The sequence below is a fragment of the Eutrigla gurnardus genome, assembly GCF_963514095.1.
Source record: "Eutrigla gurnardus genome assembly, chromosome: 2".
Taxonomy (NCBI): Eukaryota; Metazoa; Chordata; class Actinopteri; order Perciformes; family Triglidae; genus Eutrigla; species Eutrigla gurnardus.
In genome coordinates this window covers 7,000,128-7,014,166 of record NC_139916.1, presented here as the reverse complement: position 1 = coordinate 7,014,166, position 14,039 = coordinate 7,000,128, and the positions used below count along the sequence as shown (strand labels likewise).

The 14,039-nt window shown below is 42.9% G+C and overlaps 1 protein-coding gene across 1 annotated transcript; it reads right to left on the bottom strand.

Annotated features, from left to right (window-relative positions):
* Nucleotides 1–1,560: 1,560 nt before the first annotated feature.
* rbm6 (RNA binding motif protein 6) lies at nucleotides 1,561–14,039 on the bottom strand. The gene is made up of 23 exons (XM_084020681.1): nucleotides 13,953–14,039; nucleotides 13,093–13,160; nucleotides 11,103–12,648; nucleotides 10,926–11,015; nucleotides 10,736–10,805; nucleotides 9,753–9,826; nucleotides 6,845–6,919; nucleotides 5,787–6,078; nucleotides 5,521–5,678; nucleotides 5,322–5,422; nucleotides 5,145–5,214; nucleotides 4,972–5,047; nucleotides 4,834–4,892; nucleotides 4,625–4,745; nucleotides 4,220–4,317; nucleotides 3,442–3,783; nucleotides 3,202–3,351; nucleotides 3,020–3,085; nucleotides 2,714–2,941; nucleotides 2,553–2,627; nucleotides 2,375–2,469; nucleotides 2,224–2,275; nucleotides 1,561–2,137 (listed from the first exon to the last, which is right to left on the bottom strand). Exons 2-23 carry the CDS (start codon nucleotides 13,137–13,139, stop codon nucleotides 2,042–2,044), a joined length of 3,981 nt encoding a protein of 1,326 aa, XP_083876807.1. The 5' UTR covers nucleotides 13,140–13,160; nucleotides 13,953–14,039; the 3' UTR covers nucleotides 1,561–2,041.

Sequence of the window (14,039 nt, the reverse complement as noted above, 5' to 3'; positions counted from 1 at the left end):
AGGAAAAGATAAAGCGCATGAAAACCTAAGTCCATGTGAATGTAGGTAATAAATACTCGATTTATATGCAAATACACGGATAGTGTGTCTAAATCTGTTGCTCTGAAAATGGATTCGTTTGACTGATGCCGCAGGATATACTGACCTACGTGGAATTAAAATATGTGATGGTTTCAACCCGCCAGCGGGAGAGCCAGAGGGGGAGAAGAACTGTGCAAATATGGAAGTCATTTAAAAGACCTGGCAACATCTAAAGATGTGATCAAACCTTGGATTTCAGCAGACGTGCCAGCTGCCCATTATGGAAATACAGTCACCACCCAAACTTTAAAGAGTAATAGGAATATAATGGTGTGTCTCTCCTTCCATTATATCATTGCAACATTGTTCAATTGTGTTATTAGTGTAAACCGAGACGGCATTTTATTTAATGATCTTAAGATTAGTACAACATAATAGAAGGAATCAAATTAGTTACATAACTATGTCTGGAGCATTTAAACTGAAACAAGTTTAAACTCAATCCAACATGTTTCCCTCCTAAGGGAAGGGATTCAGACACACAAGAGGAATCTCTTTGGATCCCACGTGGACAACAGCAGGCGGGAAGTTTCACCTACAATCCCTCTTTAATCACTTTCTCTACTTCAAACTAAATGTACAGTCGTTACTTATGTTCCCTTCCTCACAGAGTTGAACTCAAAACACATAAATACAAGCTACTCAAGCAGATTTGACGACTGAAAAGCGAATGCAGCGATTCGTTGATGCGTCAGGCTTTCGTTGCACATCTGAACCTGCAGATACTCGGTGCGGTTGCCATTATTGTGCTTCCCCGTTTTGTTGCCAAGCCACAGGATGAGCTTTAACACTCACATTGTGAGGCTTTGTTACTCTGTTGCCGTTCCCTCAGACAGACAGACTCCACATGTCGTCAGTCACTCTGAAACAAAACATCCACCTTTGTAGTCGGAGGGGGAAAACGGCATTTGAGGCATGAAAACACCTGTTGCTCAGCACAAGCTGATTTAGTCATTACTGAAGTAAACACACAATAGGATGCTGGCTCCCCGTTCTCCAGCGTTACATGTCTGTTTGTAATCGACTGCAGCTCCTCAGGATCCCCCAGTGTTCTTGTTACTGCTCTCAGAGGAGCTTGTATGTCAGCACACTAAACCCACGCAATCCTCTACACTCATTGAACCACGGCCGTAGGGAGGGCGAGGGCTGTTTTTTCATCTCGGTAAAGGTCAGAGGGGAGACCTAATGTTCCGACTCCTGCAGTGAACAACTGGGGAATACTGCAGCTATTAAGAACGGAAATCATGTTCAAGGCAGCAAATGTATTAAGACGCGTTGGCAACATCAGCCTTCACTGGATTCCATATGGAGAAAAAAAACTGTATCCATTTAACGCCTATATAGTTTTCTTTAGACACAATTCCAACATGGTCTCTTGCTGCCACCTAGTGGACAGGCGATGCACGCACAGCGGAGGAATCTCCTGCTAAAAATGTTCCACACAATTAAAACAAAACACTTATGAAGCAAAAATGTTAGTCCATATTTTTTTTTTTTACTTAAAAATGTGTACATACAACATAGCAATTTGTGAAAATGAAAATGTAAAAATTGCTAGATTTTTAAAACAAAACATAATTGTTGCCAGTATGACAAGAAAAATGACTACCTGGACACATTTCACAATTCTACGTACAGGCCACACATAAAACATGGGCAGAAATGCTCAAAACAATGGCATGATGAATCACTTTCTATACAACATCCATTGTTGAGGATGTCAAAGATACTTGTTTTTGACTCGGTTTAGCTCCACTGTTGCCTTGTCACGTGATTTTTGCACCATGTAGTTTCTCTCATTGCATTTTACTTTAGAAAACTCTTGTTCTAGAACGGAATAATATCCAAGGCAGAGAAACAATAAAGACGGCCAAACGGATTTCTCATGCGAACGTAAGGGCAAGCATGTCATATTAACAATTCACATATTATCAAAAGGTGAGGATGTGTTCAGATGTGATCACTCGAGTTCCTTGAACCGTGCAAACATGGCCTTGCGTACAGCTTGTTTGTAGGTGGCATGGTCCCAAACGACAGGCTCTTTCTTTTTCCTCGGCTAGAGAGAAAAAAACAATTGAAAAAGGTTTAATGAACTAACAAGAAACACCGCATTTTGCAATGAAATCAAAGTTTTACACCAACCGGGGCAGGTTCGGATCCTAAACCAGGTCTATCGCTGACTTTGTGCATTTCCCTGAGGATAGAGGACAAATGGTTAAGGCAGAAATCTCAGTTATAAAATGTTTGAAATGCTTTTCCATTTCAGTGACAACAGACGGTTAAAAACACCCACCTGGAGCTTCCAGCCCAGGAGTTATGATGCTGCGGCTGATGGTGGTGCTTTCTTTTTTTCTGTTCTGGCGACTTGGCAGGTTCTCTGGAGTTTAGCTGTTAACGACACATTCCACTGTCAGTATTGAACCCACAACTCTTCTCAGCATACTTTCCCCACCACATACATTTGCATTTACTTCTTTTTCCTGGTTCTCCAGTGCCTCTAGCTCCTTCTTTGACCTCTTGATCTTAAGGTGGATCTCCATATTTTGCTGTTGAGACAATATATTGCGTATTAGAGGCGATATGTATAGAGTCAGTGTCGACCATTGTTCATACAGAGGTCAAAAGGTCGTACTTTGTGCAGGTCAGAAAGCTGCTGGTGGCGGATCAAAGCGTCCTTGTTTGGGAACTGTCTTCTACACAGCAGACAGGCCATCTTCTTCCAGTCGGTCAGCTTGGTGTCCCTGTCTTCAGACGGGCCGCCCTGACTGCCTTTAGCTGCCTCATCCTTATCTTCTTCCACCTCTTCATCACTTCCAGCTGCGTAGTCCGACGCCAGCAGACCCAAGGAGCCCATTGGACGCTGGGGAAGCAAACTAGTGGTTACTTCTCCATTTTTTAAAATGGAGCTCTGAAGGAAGTAAACGAACAGGATTCCTACCTTTGACTTGTCATCTTTCTTAGGAGGAGCTAGGGGCTTTTTGAAAAGCTCATCCACACCTGATATCTAAGGAGGTAGACAAAGAACAGACCCAAAATAATTAAGATATGATGAATATTTTTGTATTTGTACATTCATAGTAAATGCAAAATAGACGGGGATTTTGGAGGAGAGTCTCTAACCTTCCTCTCAAAGATAGCGAAACCAGCGTCAGCAGTCTTGGACTGCCTCCTATCGTCGTCCATTCCCATCCTCAGTATCGGTGACGCAGAACGGACACTATCCTTCTGACGATTCTGGATCTTTGCCCAGCGCTCCATATCTTTCATGATCTGCAAACAGCAACAAACGTCTCAACTATCTCCAGTTCACATAACGGCATTTCACATTATGAGCACTGCTATTTGTAACCGAGGTGCTACCTTGACAGCAGCAAGACTCTTTGGCTTCTCTGCATCCTTGTCCTTTTTGGAGTCGTCGTCGTCTTTTCTCTCGGAGGCTGCTGAAGTCGTCGGGCCGGCCTCCAGAGGAGAGCCGGCCTCAGCACCGGGAACTAGTGTCTGATCTTCTGCCGTGTTTGGAGGATCCAATGCTTTCTTCATTTCCAGAGGAGCATCTGCTGCTGGGTTGGAGAGAATGGCCTGGTCTTCAGCGGTCATGATCAATGGTTGGGTTGGTGTAGGGTTCCCTCCCGGTACTGGGATGTAAGTCTTTGACTCGGCGTCCCAGTACATATACTCTTGGGTTACGGCATTGTAGAAATACTATACACAACACATTAAGAGAGAAAAAAAAGAACAAAAGAGAAATTAATGACAACCTAAATCAAACATGTATGGAGGCTACAGGCAGAATAATTAGTGCATATGTAGCTTTAACTGCAGTCACTTCTTAAGAAATCATTCAAAACACATAATCTATTATTATAACATAGTGGCTCCATGATGAGGTTAGGTTTTTAGGTGTACATTTCACTCATTCCTCCAGACTGTTAGCCATTTGTGAATCTCTACTGCGTGAATATTAGTCTGAAAGTTAAAATAAGATCTCCAAATTTGACAAAACCTTACTTATACAGTTACTTCTGGTTATATGTGTATTACTTCATATTCTCTGGTGGGTTACTGACTACAGCACATGCATGGCTTTTGGATATACGACATTCTCCAACACGTTTCCCCTGCTGTCTTGTATTCTCACCCTGGAGGTAGGATCGTAGTACAGCGTCGTCTCCGGGTCATAGAAGAAGCCGGACGTGGAATCGTACAAGTAGTTGGTCATGTCTGGAATCTCAGAGCCTGGAACAATTGGGACACATAGATATGATATTTACATTATAGTTCCAAAGCACAGTGATGGTACAATCCAGTAGAGTAGATCAAAGAAAAGTCTGAGGAAAAAGTGCCTCAACATCGAGTCCTCTTTAACATTTAAGACCTTTTCTCTTGAGTTCTTAATTGACTAAAATGTCAGATTCACGTTAAAAATCGTCACAATTTACTTGTTGTAAAAATCACAACAGCTATACCAGAGTACTACAATGTTGTAACAATACAAACATAAGCTGATTGATAGTTTTTCTGGATTTGAAAGCTTGTTTCTTACCATAGACGTAGGGCTGAGATCCATCAGCGGGGACTGTCATCCCAGCTGATTCTGTGAGCACATGGGGTCCACCGGCCTGGAACGATGGATCCAGAGCTGGGATCTCACCATAGCCAACTCCCTACGAGGGGTTAAAAGGAGAGGTACAATTTACCGCACGGTTTTGAGACAAGATATCGTCTCTTTGCACGTTTTATTTTGTAACCTACCAGTGCGATGCTGGGGTCTGATGACAGAGCAGGATTAGTGCCGCTAGTCGTCAAATCACCTGGTGACAAAATGTTACATTTAGTAATAATAAACACTGCACAGAGACCATGAGAGCAGAATGTGTAGCCGAGTCCCACCTTGCATTCCAGCGGAGGCACCAGCAGGTGGCGGCAGAGGTTGCAAATGCTGTGGAGGTTGTGGAAACTGCTGCTGCTAATAAGTCAGAATTAGAACAAATAAATAAATCAATAATTCACAGGTTATCTTCTTTTTAATAACTTTGTAAAACAACCCAATTAAGACTACATACCCCCGTCATGCTGATCTCTGGTGGATATCCAAGGATGGAACTGTTTGTTTTATCAAATTCTCTTCTGAAACTGAATACGACAGGAAATCATCAGAAATAAAGGAGATGGGATTTCTCAACTAGACCTAGATGACAGATTTAAAAAAAAAAAAAACACCGTACAACATGGTGACTTACTTTTGGTTCTTCAGAGGTTTTGCAACCTCTGCATAAACTCTGACTCCATCAACATAAAGCGGTCTGGGTTTGGTGAGAAGTTCAACAAGACGTGTCACTTGCTACAAAAGAAGACAACTGTAAGTGCTGGGAAATCACAGGGGAACACTGGACAATAACCAATTCTGACAGAAATTATACTCATTGATATTGTAGGTACCTCATGGGAGTCCATATCAACGAAGCAGAAGCACTTGGCTCCTGGTGGCTTGGCCTTGACTAAGCGGACATTTCTTTCATCCAGATATGCAAAGGGGTCCAAGGCTTTCAGGATAGTCTCTACTGTGGTGGTGGGCTTCACGTTTTTTATGATCATGGCTGCTCAGAGAACACAAAGGAAAAGTGTTGTTTACCCGACATGGTTATGATTTACAATAACACTTAACAGATGTATCCATGAATGGCTACGGACTGAAGTCAACATACTTTTGCTGTCTTTAAAGACCGAGTCAGATGGGTTTGGGCCGGGATGAGGAAGGTTGCGGGTGCCCCAAGACTCCGCCTGCTGTTCGGTTTCTTGCTGCTGGAGCTGTTGGTCCACCTGCTGCTGCCACGCCTCGGGAGTCAGGTCAGAGCTACGCTTCCATTGGGTGGGGGACAATGGCTCCACAGGTGCTTTTGGCTTGGACCCATTCAGGCTGGTCTTCAACATCTCTAAAGGCTCATCTGGTCTGGGCAACTGGGGCTCCTGGAGTTGAGGTACTTTGTGATCTGATTCCTGATTCACAGAGAAAGGAAGGAAGGGACACGTTTAATTATTTTAAACTGTAGTATGGCAAACAATATGTAGCTTAGATTCTCTGCCGGAGCCCGAGTATTCCTCACCACCGTCCGCGGGCCGGGCCCTAAATCATGCATGTTTGTTTTTTTGGGTAGTCCTCTGTCTCTGTTTTAATATTATTCATTTTTAATCTGATTGTAATTGCTTGTGTGTTTATCTGTGCGTGTTTGCTTTGTTTGTGTACAAAGTTGCACAAGTTAAAACATGCGTGTCGGCTTTGTCAAGTGCATTAAATGCGGGCACGCTTCAGAAAAAGAAAAGAAGAAACACGCAGTTTCAAACAACTGGGAATTGTATTTTATAACGGCCCATTAAAAAATGGTCTCATAACTACAGTTAATGGGTCGGGCCGGGCTGGGCTGGATTTTTAGGACCCGATCTAAGCTCTCACGTGAGACTGTACATACTGAACTGCTGTTACACAAACAGAATCATTCCCAGGAGGGAAAACAAGGTTTTCACTGTCAAACACCTGCAGGAAGTGTACAGTTTCTTTTTCAAGCATTGCCATTAAAGAAAGAAACACAATGTTATTATGGTATGGCTAAGTTCTTGTAATGAAATTATACTGTGGGAATAGATCAACTATTTTGTTTTTATGGTGTCTTTTTGTGACCCAACCATGATTCAAAAAATGTTTTTCCTTGAAGACTTTCTGTTAAACTACAGGGGAAAAACCCAAAAGATAATCATTTTCACTCACATGAACACTTCTTTCACACTCGTCTGGCTGAATGTACTTCATGGATGTCGTTCTAGTGCCAACCTTTAGGGATCCCTGAAAGAAGAACATAAACAGTCAATCAGCATCGTATGACGTCGGTGACTTATGTCTGAAATTACACCAATGACACCCAACATGCACTGTGGCAGGTTTAGCCCTCCTCTTCACTGCTGAGGATGAAACGGGCGAACACTTATGGTGGCGAGCAAAGCTCAGATCGAGGATCGTGCTTCACACAGGCGGTTTGCCCCGACACTACATTAAATAGTTTAAAGAAAACTATAAATTAAGGCTACGGCTAAATTATTTTCAGTATCAACTATTGCGCAGATGATTCTAGCAATTAGTGTATAAAATGTCAGGGAAAAAAAAGGTATAAGTGCTGAACACAATTTACATCTTCAAATTGCTGGAATTGTCTGACCCAAAAACCAAAGATATGCAGTTAACTACCCAAAAAACAGCAGCAAACCCACAAGACTTAAAAGCAGGCAACCAGGAAGTGTTTGGCTTGAAAATAACTAAAACAATCATGAGCAAAATACATGCTGATCGTTGTCCATGGCATAATTGTTTGCCAAATGAGAACCAGTCTCACAGCAGGTAAAAGGTCCAACCAAATCTTGCGATCATACACCAAATATCCAAGACTAGACTGCTTTCAAACATGGCAGACACAAACATACTTTGCAAATCTGGAATATTGTGCTGTACATCCATAATGCTAATGTAGATTGTGCCTCTCAATATGCATTTGAATCCACAGTTGTTTATTCCAGAGTTAACCATATTTGCACAAAACTAAGGAATCATTAAAACTGCACATGAGGTCACACCATAAAACAAAGCATCCTTTACCACTCATGGTAGCTTCTAAGTGGAGATTTGAATCTTTATTAAAAATTGCCTTCACGCAACATCATCTAGTTTTTTCCCCTGAGCAATGGTCAATGCACAAATAATGCACAATAGCAGCAATAACAAAGCCAGACAAACTGCTACACATTTCAGCAACAATTCACCCAATCCCAACTACCCCTAGCTAACAGACTACTCTACAATTTTGCAGACATAATCAAAACACATCAATCCTGGCCAGCGTTAAAGACACGGTTAATTGTGTCAAGATGTGAAAGTCCTTCACAAATTGCTCAAAGCGAGTGAAAGAAAGGAATCCTGGTGCCCAAAGTTCACCATCGATGAGTTCAAGAGAATAGCATCAAGAGGACAGGCACCCTTTAGCAAAGTCGGAGATGACAGTCCGCAGGGCACCAGCAGCTTAGTGAGGCTCGTTGTGAAGAACACCAAATAGATCAATCAAAGTATTAGACAAGTTAAAACTTTGACTTGGTGGTGCGAGATGAAAAGTGAGGGCGATCACCGAATTGCGCAAAAGACCACAATGTCGTCACCAAAATGCATGCTCATCCAGCCAACCGTTGTTGAGAAATTTCGCTCTGAAGCACAAATACAAACTTGCGGTTTTGCAAGAGGCAAAGTCAGGGGAAGCTATCTCATCCTCTGGGAACCATGAATGGGAGTATAACAAATAGTGCTAATCCATCAATGAGATGTCAAGATACTTCACTGGATAAAACAGCGGGACAACCACAGATGATCGGAATCGCTTCAGAGAGTCACCAAAATCAGTAGGCTTCTTCCTTTGTGGACCGCGATGATCTGGACAAAATATCACCGCAGTGCATCCTACATTCATGAGAGATTTCCCTCTGCAACGAGAAATGGACCAACTGACTAATAGAATGTCATCCATAGCACCACGACACTGGCAAAGCTACTAAGAAAAAACAGACGCAATCTCAGCCCATACATGGCTGAGAAAAATACACCCAAGTTAAGATCACTACTACGCTTTACCTGCCCTAAAATCCTGTTAAAAAAGTTTTTTTTTAAAAGAAAAAATTTGACCTGCAGATAACAAAACGTGTACTAAGGGTTCTCAATAATAAGGTCACGTTCGTCTTCTCATTAATTGGAAAGAGGCCAGTCTGGCATCATAGCGGAGGAGCTGTCCGAGCAAAAAAACCAAGGGCTGTCTGGCAGGCGTTGCACCCGGCTCAACCTCTGCCAGGCCACAATGCACCCTCCTCTGGTAATTATTTTGGAATGAAAACCAACTCTTTCTACTGTTTACATCATAAGTACATGTATAAAATGATCCCCACCCCCAACAACCAGCCCCTTTGCATTATTTTAACGTGACGCCGTTTTCAGGCAGAATCTCCGCCAAGGCATTGATATGAAAAGTGTTCGATCTGCAGTCGCTTCCTTGAGAACCAAAACTCAAAAGGTTTGCCTTTTGACAAAGATTTCAAAGTGCTGCACGTAGTAATTTCCTTCGATCCCCTTTTTTTTTTACAAACGCAGGATAACAACACATGACATGGTGGCTTCGTGCAGTACCGTCATTGTCATTAAGGCTTCCTAAAATGATAAAACCTCTTAATTGTTAGGCAATCCTCTGGAAGGATGTATCCACCCCCCCTCAAACATCTGTATGTTCTGGTTAAATCCATTCCAGGGTTAGGGTCTGGCATTGAAATGTGAGTAATTGTGCCTCGTACGGCATATAAACTATTGTATTGTCTGTGTACATACACAGTTGAAGATTATTAAATATATTTCTAGTTCTGAACAAGTAACCTAAAGTACTAAGTATATAAAATGTTATTGATCTAATACTAGGACCAACTGTTGAGGTTTAACGTATTTAAAAATGTCACCAACTAACATCATCTCAGCTCACTGTAACGTTAAAGCAACCCCTTCACAGATGTTCTCCCTCCCCCATCTACTAAATGCCCTCTCAACCCCTCATCATCCTGATGGGAGAGACGGCCTTCGTAGAGTGACGAGGATGGGCCACCTTGTTGGACTCCATGAAGTGGACTGCATCCTCGAGGTTTAAAAACTCCACATAGGCCGTATCGTAGCTGTAACCTGGGGACAGCATTTGAAATACAGATGGGTTTTTGTTAGTCAATGCCAGTAATGACAGTCACCCACTGAAACATAAAAGACAGCAGTTCGTGAATACATCGAAATCAGTGTAAAGCGGAATTTTACACCTTGACTGACACACATACCTTTTCAGGAAGACACATTTTGTTTATGCTTTTTCCCCCCTATTCAGTCTTCTGATGACTGATGTCACATCAGACTTTGTCTGTTAAGGCTCGGCTTTATCAAAGCCTTTCCTGACAGATATTCCAAACCACAGTGAGCGACTGCGTGGTGAGCACCATGGAGACAGAAAGTTTACCGGCCTTGTTTATATCATATGTTAAAAAAGGCACCTAATATCATTCGCTGATGGGCATTTTGATGTTTTCTGCAGAATGAACAGCATTTGAGACGTAATAATCTTCACAAAAAGGCTTGGCATCATCTATGACCATGATGATCCACGGGGGAAAACACTCTAAAGCAGATGTTTTAGATCAGCAGGATGAACAAAGCACTAACAAGACAGTCTCCATTTCAGGTTTGTCTTTTTTCAGTACTTAGAAGTGGCACGGTGACACATTCAGTGAGTCACCTGTCACAGATCTTTTATGACTGACACTCTCCAAAGCTCCTTATACTGAATCCTTGGTAAGTCCTCTAAATGTCACAATGACCTGAAATCCTCGGACATGAAAAAGGATGGCATAACAGAACCCCCGCCCCCCCCTGTGCTTCTTTGCTGAGCGAGTTCACACAGACCACCAACAACAAAAGCAACCAACGATGTAAAAAAAAAAAAAAAAGAGAGAATGCGGAGTTTCGAATGTCGTAAAAGCGAAATGTCGAGGGACACGTTAGCGATCGACTGCCCCAAACAGCTCCACAAAGAAACTGAATTCTTACCTGGAACAACATTTTTGATTTTCATCCCCTGCATTGGCACACCCTCACGGACTGCAAAGGCACCAAGGATCTGCAAAACAGTGTCAAAAGAGTTATGCAACACATTCTACACAAACTAATGGACACAGTCTGGTAACCATAATAATAATAATTATTAACACATCAAGTTGTTTATCAGTTTGATTATTACCTGCTCCATTGTGGCAGTCTTTGGAATTCCAATTATGGATATTGTATTGGAAACTTTGTCCTCCACTGCTGCATTCCTGTAATCTTGGTCCTTTCGCAGAATTTTGATTGAAATATTATGACAAATGCAAATACAATTCACAAACAAATACTAGCAACAAAATAAAAATACACTCACCTGAGAACCAGACTCACTAAATTTTGAAGGTGTGATTGGTTTAGACTCTTTGATGACTTTCTCTGGGGCTGGAAGCACCTCATGTTTGTAATCAAAAGCCCTCCCGGACCCTGTTCGGTAATCAATGTCCCTGTAGTCTTGGTCTCTTGTCTGTACGGTGCTGCTGCTGCTTTGGAAATCCCGTTCTGCCCCCATCTTTCCTGCCACCCTGGCAGGTCCTTGATTGTGTGGCATTTCTTTTAACCCTTCAAAGCAAACATTTGGCTCCTGAATCACATGTGAGGGCTGATTCTTCTCTTGGTGGTAAGGGAGCCTTTCGTCACAATTTGATTTATTCTGACTATGCTTGGGATTCCTCTCTCCGAGCCAATGTTCGCTCTGACTTTCTCTGCCAAGAGGGCCAGTAAGAGGAGGTACTTCCTGGCGCGGACGGTCTTGGGGGACTTTGCTGGCAATTGGTGGTAGATTCATTGCAGGAAAGTGGTCACCACGAGGAAAGCCAACATCTTTCCCTGGGAATTCAACAGACGTTCTGTCCCTTTCCTGAAATGGTGGGGGATCTCTCACATTCACATCCCTGCCAAAACCTACAGGGAAGCCTGGTTTGGGTCCATCTCCCATACCTTTACCCATTTCTACGAAAGGACTCTTGTCCTTTCGGCGGTTCTTCCATTCCTCTGCAAGAGTCATCTCTTCACCACATCGATAATCCATGAGGGGGCTGCCACCTGAATCTGGATATTCTCTCCCTCTGGGTATGTTTTCTGCACCCATAAACTGTGATCTTTGAGGGCCAGCAACATCTGAAGGCATGTCGGATCTCCCCCTGTCCCCTGGAGGGCCATCACTTTTTCCAAATCTTAAGGGAGATCGATCTCTGCCTCTATTCTCAGCAGGTGGACGATTTCTGAAATCCATATCAGAATCAAACCCACCTCTTTGATTGAAAGGCGGTGCTCCTCGTCGGTCAGTGTCTATCATTCTCCTTTCACGTGGCGGCATGTCCATGTTATAGCCATCAGAGTCACCAGCGGCCATTGGGGGCCGGTCACGCACGTCCCTAAATCCCTCATTTCGCTCCATTCGGTCCATGGGAAACCCTCTTCTTCCATCAGTATTGGGATTGTTAAACTGTGGCATGTCATAATTAAATGATTCTCTGTCTCTCATGTCCATAAATCTGTTTGGTTCCCGTGGTGGCATACCCCTCCCCCCCATTTCTCCTGAGTTCCTGCCTGGTCCAGGGAAACCAGAAGAATTCATGAGTTTGTCTCTGATGGAAGTCTCATACTGCCTTCTAAGAGTGAAGTCTGGCTCTTCTCCAGGTCGGCAAAAATCTCTGTTCTGCTCTCTATCTCGCATATCCCGTGGGTCCATGTCACGCCCCCTCATGGGGGGTCCCTCCATCCTTCTCATGTCCATAGGTGGCATATCTAGAGGCCTTGGGCCCATAGGACCCATGGGACCCATGTTCATCCCATCTCTACCTCTAAAATCAGGCATGGGACGATCTCTGCCGCCAAACCGTTCTCCACGATGATCACCACTGGAATATATACACATCAAGATATTAGGCTACTGGTTTGTTTGAAATGCAAATTACCAAAACGACAAAACTTACTTCAAAATAATATGAAAGTCCCTTTTATAAATTGCCCCAAAAATGACCATAAAGACACAGTGAAAGAGTGGGCATACTAGTAATAAATACTGTGAGCCTAAAGAAATTTGTCAGAGAATTTGACATAAAAAGAAAGAGGAGACGAGCCGTCAAAAGCAGAATTGGGAAAATGATTTATACATTAAATATGTGCATAAAAAAGTACTAAGCTACATCATCATGCACCATATATATAACATTAACACTGATATATTACATTTGAACAAAGAGCATGACAGGACAAACACAAAGGTGCAGTTACTACAAGATGTTTTGAATTGATGTGATTTTGTTTCCACTGGATGGACTGACTGAATGATGCTCTCTTACCGAAAGGGCGGTCCTCCCCGTGGTCCTTGCCCTGGTCCATCCCACATGGTTGTAAGTCAGTGACTTATCTGGAAGCAAAGTGAAAAGGTTTTCAGCATTTTATGAAGGTGGACTTGGCATTGGCAGCTATATCCATTAAAATACAACTGGTAAGGAATGGGCTTTGACTGCGCAACCCGAAATTAGAGTGATTAGAAATATTTGTGCGCATAGTCCCATAAAAGTACACTTTATATTTATTTGTAGAGCCCTATATCACAAAGCACATATTATATCATATTTACAATATGTACAGGACAGAGGAATCCCGCATGACAGACAAACATGCAAAGATGTCGTGTGTAGAAAACAGACGGACGTAAAATCGCATTGTAATAAACACGGTTGTACTGTAAACGTACATGAAGAATAGATGCTTTTATCTGTCGGGGGAGTGTGTTATATCGGTGCCGATACTTAAAAGATGGCTGCATACGTCAAAACCGTAACATTGCTAGTGTCGGCCTGCTCCATCTATCACTAGGCCTTACCAATCTACGCCACAACACCAATAAACGGTATTAGTGTTGAACACGACTGTGCTGAAGTAAAAAAAGTCAAAAGGGACAATGGCATCGTAACGGCAGCGTTAGCGCGACTCACATTAGGGTGCTAAAGTCCCATTATTATCAAGCGTTAGCCCCGTCGCGTAAGAGCATTCACAGGGTGACGCGGTCGAAGCTAGCTAGGCTAACACTGACGGTTAAAAGCCGGTTTATCTGAGTTAGCTTGAAGCCGAGCGGCGTCGTTGGAAACATAGAACGTCTCACGGGTTGTATATTTCAATACTACCGCGTACATGTTGTTCGTACGAGACCCACCTTGCTTGTTCTTGAGCTCAGTATCGTGATTGCAGATGGTTGTTGTTCGGGTCGTCGACGGCTTAAACCAACTGACGACAAATGGTG

Bases quoted from the DNA above. Each gene is read 5' to 3' on its own strand.
- rbm6 (XM_084020681.1), bottom strand. From the start codon at position 13,139: ATGTGGGATGGACCAGGGCAAGGACCACGGGGAGGACCGCCCTTTCG. The intron at 4,318-4,624 runs GTAAGAAACAAG...CAATTGTTCCAG, and splicing joins ATCTCAGCCCTACGTCTATG to GCTCTGAGATTCCAGACATG. The intron at 3,352-3,441 runs GTAGCACCTCGG...TGCTGTTTGCAG, and splicing joins AGAGTCTTGCTGCTGTCAAG to ATCATGAAAGATATGGAGCG.